Source organism: Anser brachyrhynchus (genome assembly GCF_964034855.1).
Source record: "Anser brachyrhynchus genome assembly, chromosome: 3".
Taxonomy (NCBI): Eukaryota; Metazoa; Chordata; class Aves; order Anseriformes; family Anatidae; genus Anser; species Anser brachyrhynchus.
Window position 1 is genome coordinate 24,950,824 of NC_137696.1, and position 19,234 is coordinate 24,970,057.

Here is a 19,234-nt window from a genome sequence, read left to right on the forward strand (position 1 = left end):
TTAATTTATTATCAGAGACTAATTCATTCATCTAAGCCATTCATCAGAGAACTCACAAATGAAAAGCAATACCAGAGTTTACTCTGAGCAACTAAATGAAAAAAAACACCTAATTTAATAAATAACTATAAAAGAATCGTTTTGTGTGAGTGATCATAGCATACTCAGTTGCAGTTGCAAGCATTGTATAAAGACACATCTCCAACACTCAGCATAAACACAGAATACATACCTCCAAAGACTAAAATTACTCCAAAATCTACCATATGGATGAAAGTATTAGATGCAAAAACAAGTCTTTCAAAAAGTAGAAGTCAAATCACAGTAAGGAAATTCAGTAAGAGAATAACCATAATCAAATTTTAAAACCAGAATAAGGCAGTACAAAAAAGCTTTTAACAACCAACATGGTTAAGGTATGAAATTAAAAAAAAAGAAAAAAGAAAAAAAAAGTATCTTTCAAATGTCAGAAGCAAAGGAATTAGCAAGAGCAATAAATAATTAAGGGCAGATTCGGACTGGACATCAGACCTTTTCCACTACAGTGGAAGGGCAGCATCAGTAACAGATTGCCGAGAGGGAACGTGGAACCTCAATCCCTAGAGGTATTCAAGACTCATACAGAGAAAAGCATGACTGACTGGACCTAGTATTGACAACAATCCTGGTTTGAGCTGGAGCAGATGACCAACTGATGTTTCTGTGATTCTATGTAGCGTTCAGGGAAGATACAGCCACAAAAGAAAACATAAAACATTTCACCACTGCTCACTGTGAAAGAGCTGTTCTGTATTAGGAACAGTTTTCAAGACTGGTTTCCAACTGAAATGTCAGAAGGAAAATATTTTACTAAAACCTGATCCATTGAAAATTGACTACATCAGTGAAGAGTCCTAGATGAACTCAAATATAAAATTACTGAGTTATTAATTGCTGAAATCAACCTCAGTAAAAGAGGAATAAAATTATAAAAGTTACATCAATCTCCTAAAACAGCTGTAAGGGAGTTTCTGAGATCTATGGACTAGCAGCCCTTTTCTGTACACAGCAAATTAGTTAAAATTAAATCGTGAGTTTGATATAATGGAAAAGATTGATATATTTTTTTGGAAAAAAATAAAAGCATGATTCTACTACATTTATTTAAGTCGGCGACATCCGGAATGAACATAAGTCCAAAATTAGCTATTACCACCCACGAAACGTGCTGTTAAAGCTTCTCTATTCTCCCCTTAAAAGATATGAAAGCTATCAGACAGTTAAAAACGGCATTTGGAATAGTGGAATTATTAGGAAAAGGAGTGAGAATTATACAGAAAATGTCATTCTGTCATAAAAATCCATTGTGTATCAACATTTTGAATAATGTTTAAGATGGGTATCTCTGGTTATCCATCCTAAAATAAAAGTGTTAGATAGCAGAGTGAGTAGAATAAGTAAAGATACAAATGAAAAGAGACTTTTCAGTTTGGAAAGACATGACTAAGATGAGGGAGTAGATGTCTATAAAATCCTTAATGGTTTACAGAATGAATATTCAGTATTTCTCAAAATATGAGAAGAACACCCACAAAATTAACAGGAAGTCAATTTTAAAGAATGAAAAAGAACTTCTTCCATGCACATTAAGCGTATTGAAAAATACACTTTTCTGAAGTACATTCAAAAATGAGTTGGATGAACTCCATGGGTGAACATAGGTGAACACCAAATGAGACAACTCAAATGAAACTCCTGTCTCATGCAGTCCCAAAACAATAAATTATTTACTGATATTACTGATAACTGTCAGAGAGGATACTGTGCTAGATGAAAATCTCATTTCATCCAGTATGGTTGTTCTTACAGTCACATAAAGCCAAGGCTAATAATGAACAGATGGCAGCCATTTCCTCATGCAAAAAGTGAAATGCATAGATTACAGAATGCAAAGAGAAGCAAGTATCTTCAGCATAGTTTTAAGTGTCAAGCTATTACAGAGTACAAGTAGTAGCAGTTTTCATCACCTTCAGATGTACAAAATGCATGCCCCAAACTTTCCCTTAATAGGGTAAAAATTATTCCAGAATAACAAATACAATTCTTCACAATGAGGGAGAAATAACTGGCCAACAAGTGAATATAATTCAATTTTTCTCCAGGAACCAGCCAATGAAATCCTTTGGAGACCTCCATGTAAAAATGTTCATTCTGTCATATACCAAATAGTTTTCCATCTGTAACAAGTACAAGTGGCAAATGGTTTCCTGCTTCTAAAAAGAGTGAAAGACTTTCATGATGGCTAGAGGAACTGCTGGAAACTAAAGTTTTCATTAGAGCAGAATGCTTATCAGATTGCTTTGTAACAGATCTGAAAATAGGTTTCTATGTACCAGGTTAGAGGATCTCTCATAGAAGTACCAGACCAAAAAAAAAAAAAAAAAAACCATTGAAATTCTTCCTTACTACAAATTTCTAAGTCTTTGGAAAAAAAGAGCCTCTGACCTCTGATTATATTCACAAATATTTTCTATTTTGCTTATGCCTTAGCTATAAGTGACTAGGAAACCTTTCCATTCTGCTTCTTCAGCTATTCACCTGTCAATATAGGATATCAAGATGAAAGGTATCTGTTGACGTTTAGCCTTTGAAATACAGAAGAACTATTGCAATTATATAATTCCAATGTAACCCTGACCTCTATAGTAAGTATAGCATTGTAAGTAGACATGAATATCAGTAAGGGAAACATGCCACTGTAATGCATCCTATATAGGACAGATTTTATCTTTCATATACTCTGTATATTTCAAGTAGCTGGGTGGAAACTTAGAGAAAAAGAAATAGATTCCAGATAGCAGATGGAGAGGATAAAAAAAAAAAAAAGAACAAAAAAAAAGAAAAAAATAGTTTAAAGAAGTACTTGTAAAACTGGGAAGCTTTGTAAAGCTCTGTAGGGTTCTTTAGTTGTCTGTTCTGGGTGGTAAGCTCTTCAATATATTTGTTAGCAGACTCTGAAGACAGAACAGAGAATATGCGTACAACCTCACAGATCACCCACAGCTTAGGATGCCCGGCCAGCACTGTCACAGCCTGCACCAACCAGCCTTAATGGCCCTGGGCAGTCTCACCTGGGGCCTCCAGTCATACCCTCTGCCCATGGCTCAGGAGCTCCAGATAAGCTCAGGTCTGGGAACCCAGACTTTGCCTGAGGTTGCGTGCAGCTGTGACCATCCCTAGTCTCTTGGATGGACCCCTCAGTCTTACACTGCAGCCATGTCTCCAGCACGAGATGTCCTGCTGCTCCAGACTGGACTCCCTGGATGGACCCTAGATCTGTTTTATCACTTTGCCTTGTCTGAAACTGTCAATGGACCCTGTTCTGAGCACTTGGACATCTTTAGATGCTGTGAGACTCTGCCCTGGTTTGGGTGGGCACTGCTGTGCTGGGATCACCCTCAGTGGGCTGATATTCAAAATCAGTTTTATGCTTTGTGCAAATTCTCTAAAATCGGTAAAGATGAAGTAAATATAGAAGTTCAAAATTTAACAAATAGCAAGGAAAGAGCTAAAGTGAAATAAAGTGAAATATTGAAAATACAATAATGCAGAACATGATCTATAAGTGATACTGGACCTCCACAAATTAAATAAGAATGATATGAAAACATAACAGAAAAAGTAAATGTTATTCTGGGATTTACCAAAAAAGAATATTATATTTAAGACATGAAAAGGAAAGTTAACACTTCAGATCAAGTAGTTGAAGGGTATGACAGACAAATCAGAAAAACTACAGTAAAAAGCAATAAAAGTAATAAAAAATCAGAAAATAGATTTAGAGAACTGGAGATTTACCTAAAAGAGGAAAGCAAAATTAAGGCACACATGCACTTTTAAGTTCCTATGAAAATTGGTTGTTTACTGCATGCATTTAGGAAGAAAAAAAATCACTCAGTTTAGTTATTGAAAAATTTGGCTTAAATATTTGGAAATACAGAAAAATATTTGGAAATACAGAAAAAAAAATCTTTAATTCCTCTATAAAGACAGAGAAGCACTAAAATAATCCAGAAGCACTCTGAAATGCTTGGCAATGTATACTGTTACCAAAAAAAAGTTGTTCAAATTGCAAATGTTTATGATAATACAGACATAGGTGTGCCACAGGTTTTATAGCATGGAAATCTACATCAAAACAGGTAGAACAAACCACTTCTATAACCACCGCTGGAAACCGCAGTGTCATTGATCATACTGGTAGTAATTAATATTTAAAGATTTTTTTAACCAAGATTTCACCAGTGGTGCACTGGAGATATTACTGACCTTTCCCCTCCCCGCTAACCCCCCATTTCAAAAGCTATCTGTCATTTAAAGAAATAGATTGTAATTATGCTGGTTATAGAAGAGCTGAAAGTAATCTGTTCTCCTGTTGCTTATTCTTGACAGGCCTGTATTTAACCCCAGCAGTAAGCTGGGGAAAACAACTTGTCTATTAATGTGACCATCTTGGTACTAACACACTTATAAAATATATCTGTCTAGATTGTTCACTGTGAAAATGAGTCTAGCACAACGTTACAACCAAGTGGTGGATACCTTGGGACCTCATGATTACAATTGTTATTTGATACAGAAAATCACTGATGCTGAGTTAGCATACAATCCCTTGTGTCACTTATAATTTATGTATGAAATACGCATTAGTCCCATATCCTTGAATCTAAATGGTTATAAGAGGTATGCAAGCAATTTCTTCCTGCACAAATCACAGCTATAACATCATTGTCCTTAATCAGGAAGCAGACTACTCAAGATTTCCGACTTTTACATGCACATAACAGTTCATGCTGCTTTAGACTATATTCATAGAATTCTTTAATAGGGTGACATTTTAATGTAACTCATCACATCTAGAATCAAAAAATCAAAGAGGATCCTATTCAAGAACCCTCTTGACGTCCAGTTACTAAATTGATATAGGAACTTCAGAAGTGATATAGGTATCCAGACAATAGGTGACATATTCCATAGCACTGTCTTAATTACTACTTATGATACAACAAACTACTTAGCCAGAGTGCTCATCTAGTACATATTCAGCATGTTCTTATCACAGAATCAGAAATATATTTTTGACTACTTAAAACTGTGTTGACCATATGTATTCATAAAGTATAAAATGGAATTCGCTGAGAAAAATGGCTGACCTAAGCCCTTATGAAAGCTGAAACCATCTCTTCTCTTTGGACATCCCTATAGTCTCAAAAACATTTCTTTTGTGTCTGTAATAGAGGAAACATACTGCCAGATATATAAAGAGAAATCTTTCCAAATCTGCAGAAAAAGTAAGAGATGAGGTTAGACTTCACTAAATAAGTGACAAAAGTTGACACTTGATAAGTTTATTTTACTAAAGTGAACTGTTCATGAAAACAATTTAGAGTGGGAGAATCGTTTCCTTCAACCTGATAGCTACACTTTTGGTGCAGCTCAGAATACGGTTAGCTTTCCAGGCTTCAAGAGCACACTGCTGGCTCATGTTGAGCTTTTCATCCACCAGTGCTTCTCCTCTTCCATGTCCTTCTCCTCAGGGCTGCTCTCAACCCACTCATCACCCAGCCTGTATTCATATTTGGGATTGCCCTGAACCAGGTGCAGGACCTTGTACTAAGCCTTGTTGAACTTCATGAGGTTCACACAGGCTCATCTTTTGAGCATGTCAAGGTCCCTCTGGATGGCATCCCTTCTCTCCAGCAGTCAACCACTCCATCCAGCTTGATATCATCACCAAACTTGTGGATGTTGGTCCATGGCTCCAACAAAAATGTTAAATAATACCAGTCCCAATACAGACCCCTGAGGAATACCACTTGCCACTGGTTTCCACCTGGACACATTGAACTCTTTGAGAGAGACCATCCCTCCATTTCCTTATCCACCAAGTGGTTCATCTGTCAAATCCACATCTCTCCAATTTGAAGAAAGAGATATCATATGGGACAGCGTCAATGCTTTGCAGAATTCAAGTAGATGATGTCACTTGCTCTTCCCTTATCCACCAATGCTGTAATCCCTGTTGTAGAAAGGCACTAAATTTGTCAGGCATTATTTGCCCTTAGTGAAATCATGCTGGCTGTCACTGGTCACCTCTCTTTTCTCTGCGCGCCTTAGCATAGTTTCTGTAAGGAACTGCTCCATGCTCATGCCCAGCAGAGGTGAGACTGAATGGCCTGTAGTTCCCCAGGTCTGTCTTTTTTCCCTTTTAAAAATGAGGAACTTCACTGGACCGCCACAACTTCTCAAATATGATGGAGAGTGGCTTAGCAACTTTATCCATTAGTTCCCTCAGGACCCTTGGATGCATCTCATCAGGTCTCACAGTCAGGTGCACATTCATTTCGATTATTTACTCTTGACCAATATAGAGGCACCTTCCCTTGACCAGCTGGCAATGACCTAATGCTCATATTTGGAGACCCATGGGTATATTTAGAACCTGCACTAAATTCTCACTGTTCATCCTGCCATTGCTGGCTTTGCAATGGCACCAATTTCGATGTTCTGCTTTCTTGATATAAATTCTAATTATACATTTCCCACCACCTTCTAACCTGACACAAATCTGGAAAGGACCCCAGCATCCTATTGCCAACAGTCTCAGGAATTGAGAAAAGAGGAGCAAGAGGGCTGAGGATTTTTATTTTGTCTTCCTTTTCTTCCGTTTAAGAAATGAGAAATGTAGGGTGTGCTAGCTCACACAGATAGGTTAATGGTCTGACCACCAAATACCTGTGAATATTCTTGGTGCGTCAGCTTTGGGAACTAAAAATTGAATAAGCCACAATAATGAAGTTCCTTTTTACTCCTCTACTCTCTTCTTGTCATCACTTAAGATGACTTTCAAAAGTCAGTTACTTTCTACTACAACTGCTCAAAATGTAAAATGATGTGTTTCCCCTCTGACCACGATACTCCAGAGGGCAGGAGAGGACAAATTCCCCCAAATAACTTGAAAAAATATCACAGAAAAGCAGCATTTCCATGGTACAAAGCCACTCAGAAATGAAACCATAGCATTATTTGACATAAAAAGCTCCTTCTCCTTCAGCTTATTTTATCAGTAAGATTAAAGCCCTTCCATGAAGGGAAATCCAAGATTCAGAAAACACAGTGTTTTATAACTTGATTTCCTGTGGCCTCCATTAGCCAATATGCACATGAGCTGTTCATTGAGCCTAATACTGGTTCACATTTGCATCCTTTATATTCCCTTTTCTGTTCAGTATATCTGTTGACTGAAGTGCCCTTAATTAGGTGCTTTACCTGATGTTCTTTCATTTATAGCACATATTTCAGTTACTTATTTATTGTCAATCACAATAAATTGGTTGAAAAATGTGTAGGTGGAAAAATGAAAAGGGAGGAATGCTCATTCAAATTTTGGAGCAAAGAATTTTTCAATTCAGAAATAAAATCCATCAAAAAATCTATCTTGGTTTAGAATATATATACATACACACATACTAGCTAGATTTTCCATTATGCTTTAGAAGAAGCATTCAAAATTGAGGGAAATGCATGAAGAATTTCAAAATAGCAATATTTAGGGAGTATACAGGAAAGTGGTATCTGAAGCCTGTACAAAAGCTGAATTGGTTGCACTGAAATCTATGTTTCTGTTTCACTCCTCAGAGAAAGGAATAACTATCATTTAAGCTTTAAGTAACTACCTTTAAGCTTTAGAAAGGGTTTTCTTGCAACATGAGAGAGTATAGCCACCACATCGACACAATACAATTAAACATTTGAAACTCTGACCAATATCTTCTGCAGTAAAGTACAGCTTCTTTGCACCAGTAAGTATATGATACATATTTATCTGCATGTTAGAAGTTAAAAAAAAAAAAAAAGGAAGGAAAAAAAATCAACAAAAGTTGAGTAAAGAAAGATGTCTAAATTCACTGAGTTCAGACTGATATTTCCAAAGACTAAGTAAAAGCAATAGCAGCACTTTCAGCTCTGCCCAGAAACCAATGCCCTGGAAAAGAGTGCTTTTCTTCATGCCATTATATATGGCATATTATAACAGAATCATGAAAGGACTACAAACTGCTGTGCCTGATTGAATATGTAAGCATTTGTAGAGCAGTCTGGGTAAAAAACAGCATAGGAAAATGAGTCAAGAATTGTGGTGGAAGGGCCAGAAGAAATTAATCTCCAGCTCTCTATACAGAGCAAGAATGGTCACATCAGCAGTATTCTGGTAGAATTTTCTCATGTGTGAATGGTTAGGGAGAATGGAAGAAGGCAGCCAATTCTTCTTTCAGTCTCATAAAGCAGGCATCTCAAATAATTCATTTGGACTTTCAGATGGTTTGAAATATTTTGTGCCAAAAGTTCACAAAGAGGATGCAACCAATGCAAATATTTTCTGCACCAACTGGATGCCAACAACCAGCACAAAAGTGGACAAATTTTAACAGGCTGTAGCAATTCTCTGTCTTGCACCCACCAGTCTCAAGGTAGGACCTCTCTCTGCAGAGAGACTAAGGCACTACTCATGGATGTGCTGCAACACCACTCTTTTAAAATCCCTCTCATTGCTGTAAGCTGTAAAGTTACTATTTTGAAGTTGTTACTATGTTAGTTTGCACTTTAAAATACAAAATGATGTTACAGACTAATCTGTAAATGAACATGATCTACAGATGTATGAGAACTGAGAACCTATGCAAGTGACAAATGCATGTATTCCCTACCAAGGACAGAGTGAAATAGATGAATAGAGCAGGCATAAAGTTTTCAAGACCAAAGAACTGAGATAGGAGTAACAGTATTACAATAAGTTCTTCCCCTCATCCTGTAAATTATCTATGTTAATAATATTAGCTACATTTGATGAGTAAATATTTTGTGAGAAATAAATAGGTTATTTTGTGGCTCTACAGATCAATTTTGAAACTGTACCTCTTGGAACTTAGTGACATAAGTGGCACTTTGCAGGAAAAAAAAATCCTTGATGAACTGCAGAAAATGGTAAATTATGCAGTAAAAGTGTACTCTGCACCATTTTTGGCATATTTCCTTGAAAATTATCATTGTGACGTGACAATTAATTTTCATGAATAGGGTCCTTATTCCTTATGATTCTATCTTTCACAGGTCAAATTTGGAAATACTTCCTTCAATGATGCCTTCCTATTTCATGTAATTCATTTCAGCTTTTAGTCCCTAGCCTTATTAATCTATTCTTTAATGCCTCTTAATCATTTCTCCCTGCACTGCTGCTAATGCAGCAGTTAACTGATGCTTTATTGAGCAACAGTCTCCCCAATTTTTCCCATTATATCCTCTAGTTCATATTTTCAGTCAAGCTTCATCATTAACTTTTTAAAAATATATTTTACTATTAAATTAGTGACTTAAGTTTGTAAACTCCTCCTCCTCTAGTTATTAAAGCAAAAGTTGTTTCAGGTTAACATTTAGTCAAAAACCACGGACACGCAAATCAACATTTGTTGTCATTTTCCCTACACCTTACAAAAGTTGTCCTGATGCATCTACATTTTGCGATAGTTTTTTTTTCCCTCATTTCTGTGATGCTGGCAAAAAGTGTAATTTTCAGGAGACAGAAAATTATAAATTATTTTTTGTTTGTAACACGGGGTATTTTTTAAAACACATTGTGGTAAATTTGCATATCACTCAGCATATCATGTGAGTCCTAGAAAGTGCACTGAGTCTAACTGGACATGTATTTGTGCCACTGTAGTAGCAAGGATGAAAATACAACAGTATCCACAAAAGCTTGCTGGTAATAAAATGCAAATAACAACAAAGTACATCATACAAAAAATGTTAAACATCATTTTATGACAAGTTTGAGAAAAAGTGAGACAGGAAATGTAGCGACAATCTGAAGGTCTATCTTTTCTCCCTGAAGATCAAGCTCTACCTCAATTCCCTTGACAATGTTTTTAAAATACATTTCAGACAAAGAAGCAACTGCTTCTCTATTCCCAACAGAACTTGGATTTTTTGCAATGAAGAGGACATATGCAATTAGAACATGAACTACAACATACTTTTACTGCATATTCAAGATTTGAGTCTTGGGAGTTTTCCTGTTTGGTTGGTTGTTTTCTTTTCATATGCATATACAAAGGAAATCCACAAACAAAATTTCATAAAATGTGTCTAGATTTAGCCCAATGATGTATCCCTCTTATCTTCTCACTAAACATTATTTTAATGTTCTCACTAAACATTATTTTAACATTATATTAAACATTATTTTAACAGTAGGTGTTTTGAAAGCTACAGTTAGATTTATGATCAGACCTTTATTGTCAGTGAGGTCCATAGACTTTAAAAGCATATGACAGCTTTCTTTTTTCAATGTCACTTCGTATGTTTCATATGTTCATATCTCTGTTTAATGGACTTCAGGAACTAAATGGGAGATCAATTCCTGTCTGTATTACAGGGAAAACTACCTTAATTCTAGTTAATTTCAGGATCATCTTATTGACTGAATTGTAGAAATCTCCTAGCAATTTTAAAACAGTAGCAAGGCCTTGAAAAATAGTAAAAACTGGATGCCTTGACATTACTGACTGTACTAGTACTTCCCAGTACCCCAAAACTACAATTCAATTCTGAAAATTCATACATCATTTTTAATATCTGTTGCTGGTCTAGATGAAGATCTCTGCAACGGTAAGTTTCAGATAGCTTTCTGTATTTTCTTGGCTTTCATTCTCTAATTTTAGTCAATTATTATTTTGAAAAGGCTGAACTTAGGCGATTTTTATAAAGTAGTTACCATCTAAATATACTTTGTAAAATCTTACTGATATCTATCTCCAGATAATTAAAACATTTTGGCATTATTATATATTGAGGCTACTTACATTATCACACAGGAGGCTCTTATTTTTGGTGCCTGTTGCATAACAATCACAGGGTTTGCAAACATCAATGGCTGAAAGATCTGCACCTGCTTGTCTGTAATGGAAATCCTTGCACAGCTCACAGTTTCTTCCTGCATGAAGGAAAGGTTATGCATTATGGCTTCCAATTCATTAAAATTAGCTGTATAATTCAAAATTAAAGACTCTATTCCTTTGAGAGAATTCTATAATTTTCAGGACGTCCATTTTAATGCACCTTTCATCTCTACCTGCCAATTTAGTGATCCAGAGCATATGAAACAATGAACCTGTTACAAACTATGTTTTACTCCATTAAACTTCCATCTGTTATATAATACCACACTTATATAAAAGCTGTGCCATGCAAATACCTATACGTTTTTTGGAAAAATTATTGTTGAACCTGAAACTTTTCTTTTTTCCCCTTACTACAAAAAGCCAAGAAAACTGAAATTGAAGACAAATGTTAAAAATAAAAGGCATTCAAAAATACACTACTTACACTGAACACAAACCCTTATAAATAAGCAAGAAGCTGACATTAAAGCTAAAGTTGACAACATTTTTTCCGTTTTATCTTTTAAACTGGTTTGATTGGATAGCCTTGATATTCTGGATTAAAATGTTCTAGCATATGCAATGGAACAAGCTTTGAAACAATGCATTGTAATAATTGAAATGTCTTTTGCATGGAAGATTTTGTATGAGATTAGGTTAAATTTAATCAGTATTTTCCTGTAGCTTAAATATTGACAAAATTGTAAGTAGTGCTTTACCTGAAGACTTGAAAAATAAATATATATGCAATTTTTCTGGAATGTCAGCCATTGAGTATTACTAATTTCAGCTGATACACGACTTTACCCAAAAAGTGACCACAGAAGAAGTCAATTCTCATTTTTATGGCTTACCAGCTGTGTTGTGTTGACAGTTATCACATACTCCACCACTGCCTCTGTAGTATTCCTGAGGAAAAGGGTCTATTGCTAAGTCATAGTGGCAGCTTTCTGCATGGCCATAACATTGGCAAGGTTTGCAATTGTAGGCATGAACTTGGTCACCCGGATGAAAAGGCTTGTCGTTGTACAATGGCAAACAGTGATCACACTGAAATAAAATAAAAAAAGACCATTGCTTTACACTTAGAAGAAAACTGTTATACTCTTTACGTTCATGGTTTGCTGTATTTGCTTTTTCTCCATTTACACATTAAAAATATTGGTACTACACCTTAAAGATGAGAAGTGAGAAAGCATATAGGGAAATAAATTCATCTCTTTAATCTTCTTAAATTATTTTAAGAACAAATTAAAATCAAAAAAGGTGAACAGAAGGGAAAAAAAAATCTAACTATTCAGATACTCAGCATAGGGTAACATCCAGAAATTCAGATTTTGTTAAATCTCTAAAGACACAAAATTGTGATTACCATGTTTGAGGTACAGAAGATTATATTCACCTAAATCATCCTGCTGAGTTTGCCACACCTTTATCAGAACACAAACCACATTTAACTTTCAGACCTTCTGCATTTAACTTATGCTTTCTTTTTTTTTTTTATAATGTTCTCATATATATGTCACAATCCTTCATGTGCCAATTTTAAACTCTGCATTTGTCCAAAGCATAACTTTTGAGATTTTCAAAGGTATCTAGAGAGTTCAGGTTACAATTCTTGGCCATCATGTGAAATGGATAGGTAAATTCCCCAAAAGCCTTTGATAAATCTGAACAAGGTCCAGAAGCAGAGTAACAAAAAATGTTAATTCTTGGGCAAGCATTCTTTTTTTTCCATGAGATAACACTAAACCCCACAAAAACATTTTTGTCCTTATCCTCAGTTACATCCAGGCCCTTCAGAAAACGTGTTAGATATGTAGCTTTTCCCGTAGACAATAAACATATCTTTTTGATATGTAGTATCTGAACTAGTCACCATCTGTGAAAACAGTTTTCTAAGAAAACACATTATCTGAAGCTAGATGGTCAAAATACCTAGCTCATCTTGGCCCAATTCATTACTTTAAAATTATGATTAAAAAATTATTTCTACTAATGAATTCAGAATTCAGTATTTTTGACTAAAGTTACGATTAAAAACTTACTTTATCAAAATTCCCAAAGCTGTCACATTTACGTAAAGGTTGCCAATAACTTCAGACGAAGCCTTTATATGCCAAGTTCCTTATTAATCACTAAGAACGCTGAGGACAGTGCCTCTGAAGAAATATTCAACAAATAGACAGCAAAGTACTTCAGAAGGCAAAGGTAACAATCCATTAAAACTTACAATAGATGTTATCAAACAGTACTTTCTACTCCACCTTCACAAATGTTCAATCCAACTGCTTATCTCTGGGTGGCAACTTTTTTTTTTTCTGTCTTTTTTATTTTTTTAATGCCGTTATGTAGAATTTATTCCTTTTTTTTTTCCTAATCTGTGTAGGAGTTACCATCTCATACTTGTCAGTCAATGTTGAGTTGCAATAACCAGTATATGTACAAACCTATAACGTATATAATATATGTGCTTCTTTAATATACATGCCATAGATTTAAAAATCTGCTGAAGTGAGGTGTGACATCAAAATTAAAATGCCACCTTCTCAGACATTTTGGAAGACTATGTTGTCTTCAAAAATGTGTTTCATGCAACACCCATCTGTGTTTCTTTAAGCTGCCCCATAAATGTTGACTATAATAGGGTAGTTAATCACATACTATTTTTTCCTTCCTACAAGATCCCAGTCTGTACCCCAGATAGACAGCATGCTTTCACTCCATTAAGCTTCATTAAACAAAAAAGTATGGCTTCTAGGCAATATCTATTCCAGTGCAGCTTAGTCCTCTTCTGAAAACAGTTGTCTGAATTTCCTCATGGCTTATTCACAGCACCCTCACTTCAGCATTTGACTACTTGTCAAGAAAGCATGTTAGCCAGAGCTTTGAACTGTATTTGTGCCTTGTGAACCCCCCAGAGATTTTAAACTCAAAAAGCCAGGTTTGATTAGGAAAAAAAAAAAGCGCTAGAACACTCTAAATGATTCCAACTGTCTGGGGAAGACAGAACAGAAATGAAGGAAGTCTTACAGGGTCATATCATAACACTCTGGGTACCTTAAAAGGATATTTCTAATTACTTTAGAAACTAAGTGCAGTCCTTTAAAGAGGGATTACAAATACCATATGCCGAATAGCATTTGGAGAAGAGATATTACTGCTGCTTTGCAGTGGCAAAGTGGCTGGTAAAGAACTTGACTGACAACATAAGAGCTACCATTTTGAATGCCAAATGCCAATAATAGAACACAACTGAGATCTGAAACACTAGTACAGATATTCTCAGACAGTATAAGATATATTTCTACTCAAGTCCTCTTTCATCCATGCTTTTTTTTTTTTGGTGAAGGTGAATGAAACTGCACTAAATCTTACAAAATCAAAGCGTATGCAACCATACTAATTCTAACAATCAGGCTGCTCATTAAATTAATTCACACAAATTTTCCAAATTAAATTTCGCAGTTATTTTCAAATCAAACATTCACACCATCTAACTCTCTTCTAGACTCCAATTCTATGGGACTTCAGTAAAAAGAAAAAATGAGAGGGAGAAGAGATGTTTTGCAATTGATGAATTTGTGATGCATTCTGTTTTACCAATGCTCTGACTTGCTTGAGATATTCAGTTGTAACAGTTGTGTGTTTATTATATCCTCTCTCTACCCTGTCTATTTGGAATAACACTACGAATTCCATTCTCCTGTAACATTACAGTGGGGTAACAGGAAAAAAACAGTGACTAATCACTTGGCACTCAGAAGGAATACAGTACAAGTCATACAAATTCAATAAATATACGTGCCACTATGACTTACAACAGCTACCCTCTCATCAACAGAGAAGTACCAGCCCAGTTGTCTCTCAATTTTCCTACACATTAAATAAAATACATATCCTACAGAGTGGACAAGCACCTGAAAATCATTTTCAGACTGGAACAGCCTTCCAAACTTCTGAGAAGTAACAATGACAGCCACGATGGTATCTATGACATCATATCTCTTATTTAGTAAAACTTACAAACCTCAAATGAAACTGTATTAAGGGGTAATGACTACTTCACAGTTCCTTTGGCATGTCATCACCAGTGCAACAAATCACAAAGTATCTGAGACAGGATCAAGTTCTTTCACTATTTCAGCAATGCTTGTACACAAATCGTTTTAGAAGCCTGGATCTTTCAACTGTGAAATTACACCAGTTTTCCAAGGATGGATTCATGGACAAACCCATAACTTCCACAGACATGTCTAAAGTCATTCAAAGTTTTCAGGCATGCAAGACTACTGGACTAGGTGTCTTTTTTTTTCTTTTGTCTAGTTTTCTAAAACTCCAGTCAACAATCTGTCTGTTTTCTTTTCATTTTATTCTGATATAACTAGTTTCCTCTCAGACCTCCCTCTTTATACATATGGCACAGAGTTTACCAAAAAGGGCATTTTTTTTTTTTTACTAGTTCGCCTCCTTCTGTAAGCCAGAAGTCTGTCATCAAGTGACCACTTACTATAGTTAATATTTACAGCTCCTCAGGTACTATGTATCATTAATTCCTGACATGATGATACAGGCTGAACTTTAACTAAGATTTAGATAGTTTCTTCTGCAACAACATAAAAGAGCTTGGTTATCTGCTATTTGGTAAATCAGCAATGCCAGTTTTCAGACAGCAGACATTTAATATCATTAATTATTTACACAGAAAACTCTGAAGACCTAAATCCTTTACTGTATCCAATCACACACTCACATCCATTCATACCATCTCCAAGAATGTATCAGTTTTCTTTCTTTTAAATTCTACTGTCTCTTATTAAAGATTTCTATAACTATTCCTATGTAATTTCCCATTTCCTTTCTGCATGATCAATTTAAAGGAGGTTCTGAGTTTGTAAAGAAAGGCTGACCTTGTTTGATTGCTCTGTATTTTCATGTGCTGTTTCCAACTTTTCATATGACATCACGGGAAGCATCATTTAGAGCATATACTCATGTCTATAAATTAGTCTTTGCATATAAATGTTTCCAAGGTCAGGACTCTACTCTTAATGCCCCAGTTTCCATTTCTATAAGGCTGAACTATTTCCCAAAGTAGCGGCAAGGCATTTACAGAACAAACCAAAGAAGCTGAACATTTTTTCTCATGAGACGAGAGAGAAGTTCCATGAGGATTTGGATTTATCTCCTCTTCTTTCCAAATCTGGTCCCTTAACTTCTTCAAGTCATTCTTAAGCACTCCCTTCCCTTCTTCCTCTTATCTCACAATTCATACCAACATAGTTCTTCATCAAAACAGAACACTTAAAAGGATAAAAAAAAAAATCCCATTTCATATGTCAAAGAGTTTATAAAACAGTGATGAAAATAATTAAACTAAGATCTTCACTTTAACAAACTATGTAAGTTTTTAGTTTCTGGTATTGCTTTGCTGTGCAACAACTATCCAGATGTATACGCCAAATAAATTTAATACGGTAATTTTAGCTATATTAACTGTAAATGTGACAAGGACAGACTCTACCATATGTTAAGAACTTGTCAAGGGATCTCATATTTACATCCCAAAATACTCTAAAAAAGATTTTTTTTATACCCACTCAGTTGTGGTGACTGACTTCTGGCACAGGATGAAAGTTAAAAGACTTTGCTCACAGTGCAATTTCTTCTCAAATATTTACCACCCCTTCCAAAAGGAAGGTTTGTATTTAGAAAGTTCCTTCACCAAATGCTAGATGTCATTCAATATAAATATATATAAAGTAAAATGTAAAGCCTACTTCACTGGAGTGGGAGCCTGAAAAACACAGGCATAAGCCTATGAAACAGTTTTATCAATGACAGTGATAGTCAAAAATCATAATGGATTTTGTTTCTGCCTTAAACATTTGCCTTACAAAAACCAAAACCTTGAAGACGTTTAGAATTTATCTAAATCTCTTGTAAATTTCAAAGCAGTGATATATTTGCAAATACTTATTCTATTTTACTACTAATTCTTCTTTATTTCTTCTTCAGTCAATACTGACATTATCATTACAGAATGAGGAAAACAATTAAACAAGATCCTCATTCTAACCTGAATGAATATGGTTAACTCAAACATTGAAATTATAGTTACAATGCGCATACACCAAATCAAAAATATGACACTCACTGGAATAACCCATTAACATTGACAGAAAATATCTGATAAAGCAGATAAATCATTAAAATATATTTATTTTCACAACGTACTATAAGTCTTGCAAGAGTGCTTGGTGAACTTCCAGATTTATTAAATATTTATAATTAATCCTTACAAAGAAACATTTCACAATGTGTGTTCTAATTAAAGAGACATTGTCAGTTTGATATTTTTTCTAATTTGACCCTCCTAAAAACTTCAAATTTCTGTGTAAATCCCTTTTTGAATGTAGATCCTATTTTATACGTTTCAGTTTAACAAAACAGAAAAGTACATTAAAAAAAAAAAAGTTACATGATCCTTAAAACACAGTATCACATACACTCAGGTTAACACTTCATCTCTCCCAGCAAGCACAGACTGCTTGGTTCTGTTTTTTTTTTGTTTGTTTGTTTGTTTTCTAAGCATAGTTTCTCCTTTGCTACCACTGTTGCTATTCTGAAACAGCTTCTTAGTTTTTAGAAAGCCTGTTTCCAACAGCCATAAATGTAACAAGGAATACAGCCTACCCACAACAGAAATCCAGCATTCAGTGGGATTGTGGGATTCAATTCTTTGATGTAACTCACGTTTTCTTAACTTTTTTTTTTTTTTTTTTTTTTAAGATAAATTATCCATATTAAACTTGGTGGAAACACAAATGTCTTTGGCTAAAATATTCACAGGTGTCAGCAGATAATACAGCAAATACAGAACTTCTTAACTGATACATCATTTTAAAGTTGACACCACCTTTGTATTACTACAAGAATGACTTGTACAGGAATTTATTTGTTCTGCATTAATGGGGAAAAGCGTGGCAAGCCCACACATATTCAACTCACTAATTTAAAGTTTACAGTATTGTTGTATTAAACTATGCAGATGGTTCAGAGCCCCGTCTCAAAGCCACCATATCTAATGACAATTGATTTCATCACAGAGCAGAGAAAAAGTGTATTTGCCAGTTCACAAAATGCAATATGATTGCTACCAACTGTATGATATGCACTAAAGCTAGCAATTATAGAAATAATCAATGAAAATTTATAATCTCCTGGCAGAAAAGAACCTCGGAGGTGCTGGTGGACATCTGGCTGACCACGAGCCACTAGTGTGCCTAGGTGGCCAAGACCACCAATGGCACTCTGGCTTGTATCAGAAATAGTGTGGCCAGCAGGACTAGGGAAGGGATTGTCCCTCTGTACTCAGCTCCGGTGAGACCAGTCCTCAAACATTGCATTCAGTTTTGGGCCACTCACTACAAGAAGGATATTGAATTGCTGGAACGCATTCAGAGAAGAGCAATGAAGCTGGTGAATGGACTGGAAATCAAGACATATGAGTGGTGGCAGAAGGCTGAAGGAACTGGGGTTTTTTAGTCTGGAGAAAAGGAGGCTGACAGGAAACCCCATTGCTCCCTACAACTACTTGAAATGAGGCTGCAGTGAGGAAGGTGTTGATTTCTTCCCTCAGGTGAAAAGTGATAGCACACAAGGAAACAGCTTCAAGCTGTGTTCAGGGAAGTTTAGATTAGGTATAAGGAGGAATTTCTTCACAGAAAGGGTGGTTAGGTATTAGAATGGATTGCCCAGGGAAGTGGTGGAGTTGCACTCCCTGGAGGGGTTTAAGAGACATGTGGATGCGGCACTTAGGGACATGGTTTAGTGGTAGACTCAGTAGTGTATGATGGTTGGACTTGATGATCTTAAGTCTTTTCCAACCTAAATAATCCTATGGTTCTATAACAACTACAGTAGATTTAATTAACTTAAATTTATATACTTCAACATAAAGTATAATTCTACATAAGGTATTTTCAAAGCATACATGTATTTGTGAATACAGTTCAGCTGAAAATACAAGCTTTTTTTCCCCACTTTTGCCAAGTGGAAAGCTCCTAGACTATCACAAGCAACTCAACTTAGTCTTCTAATTTGCCTCAGCACTTGATAGAGATAAAAGAATGCAATGTCTTCTCCCAACTTTGTACTTATAGTCAAGGAAAACATGTTACAAGTACAATATTTCTTTGGAAATTAAACTGTTTAATGCACTTCATTAAGAAAATAAAAAAAATAAAAAAATTTGT

At 35.3% G+C, this 19,234-nt stretch overlaps 1 protein-coding gene across 4 annotated transcripts in view; it reads right to left on the reverse strand.

Moving 5' to 3' along the window:
* USH2A (usherin) overlaps positions 1-19,234 on the reverse strand; it is a 419,834-nt gene that overhangs the window by 339,951 nt on the left and 60,649 nt on the right. For all 4 annotated transcript variants that reach the window (XM_080585038.1, XM_080585039.1, XM_080585040.1 and 1 more), the window contains exons 10-11: positions 11,831-12,026; positions 10,899-11,029 (exon numbers count right to left, since the gene is read on the reverse strand). In XM_080585038.1, the coding sequence (XP_080441164.1) occupies positions 10,899-11,029; positions 11,831-12,026 (327 nt within the window). The remainder of the gene's footprint in view (positions 1-10,898; positions 11,030-11,830; positions 12,027-19,234) is intronic.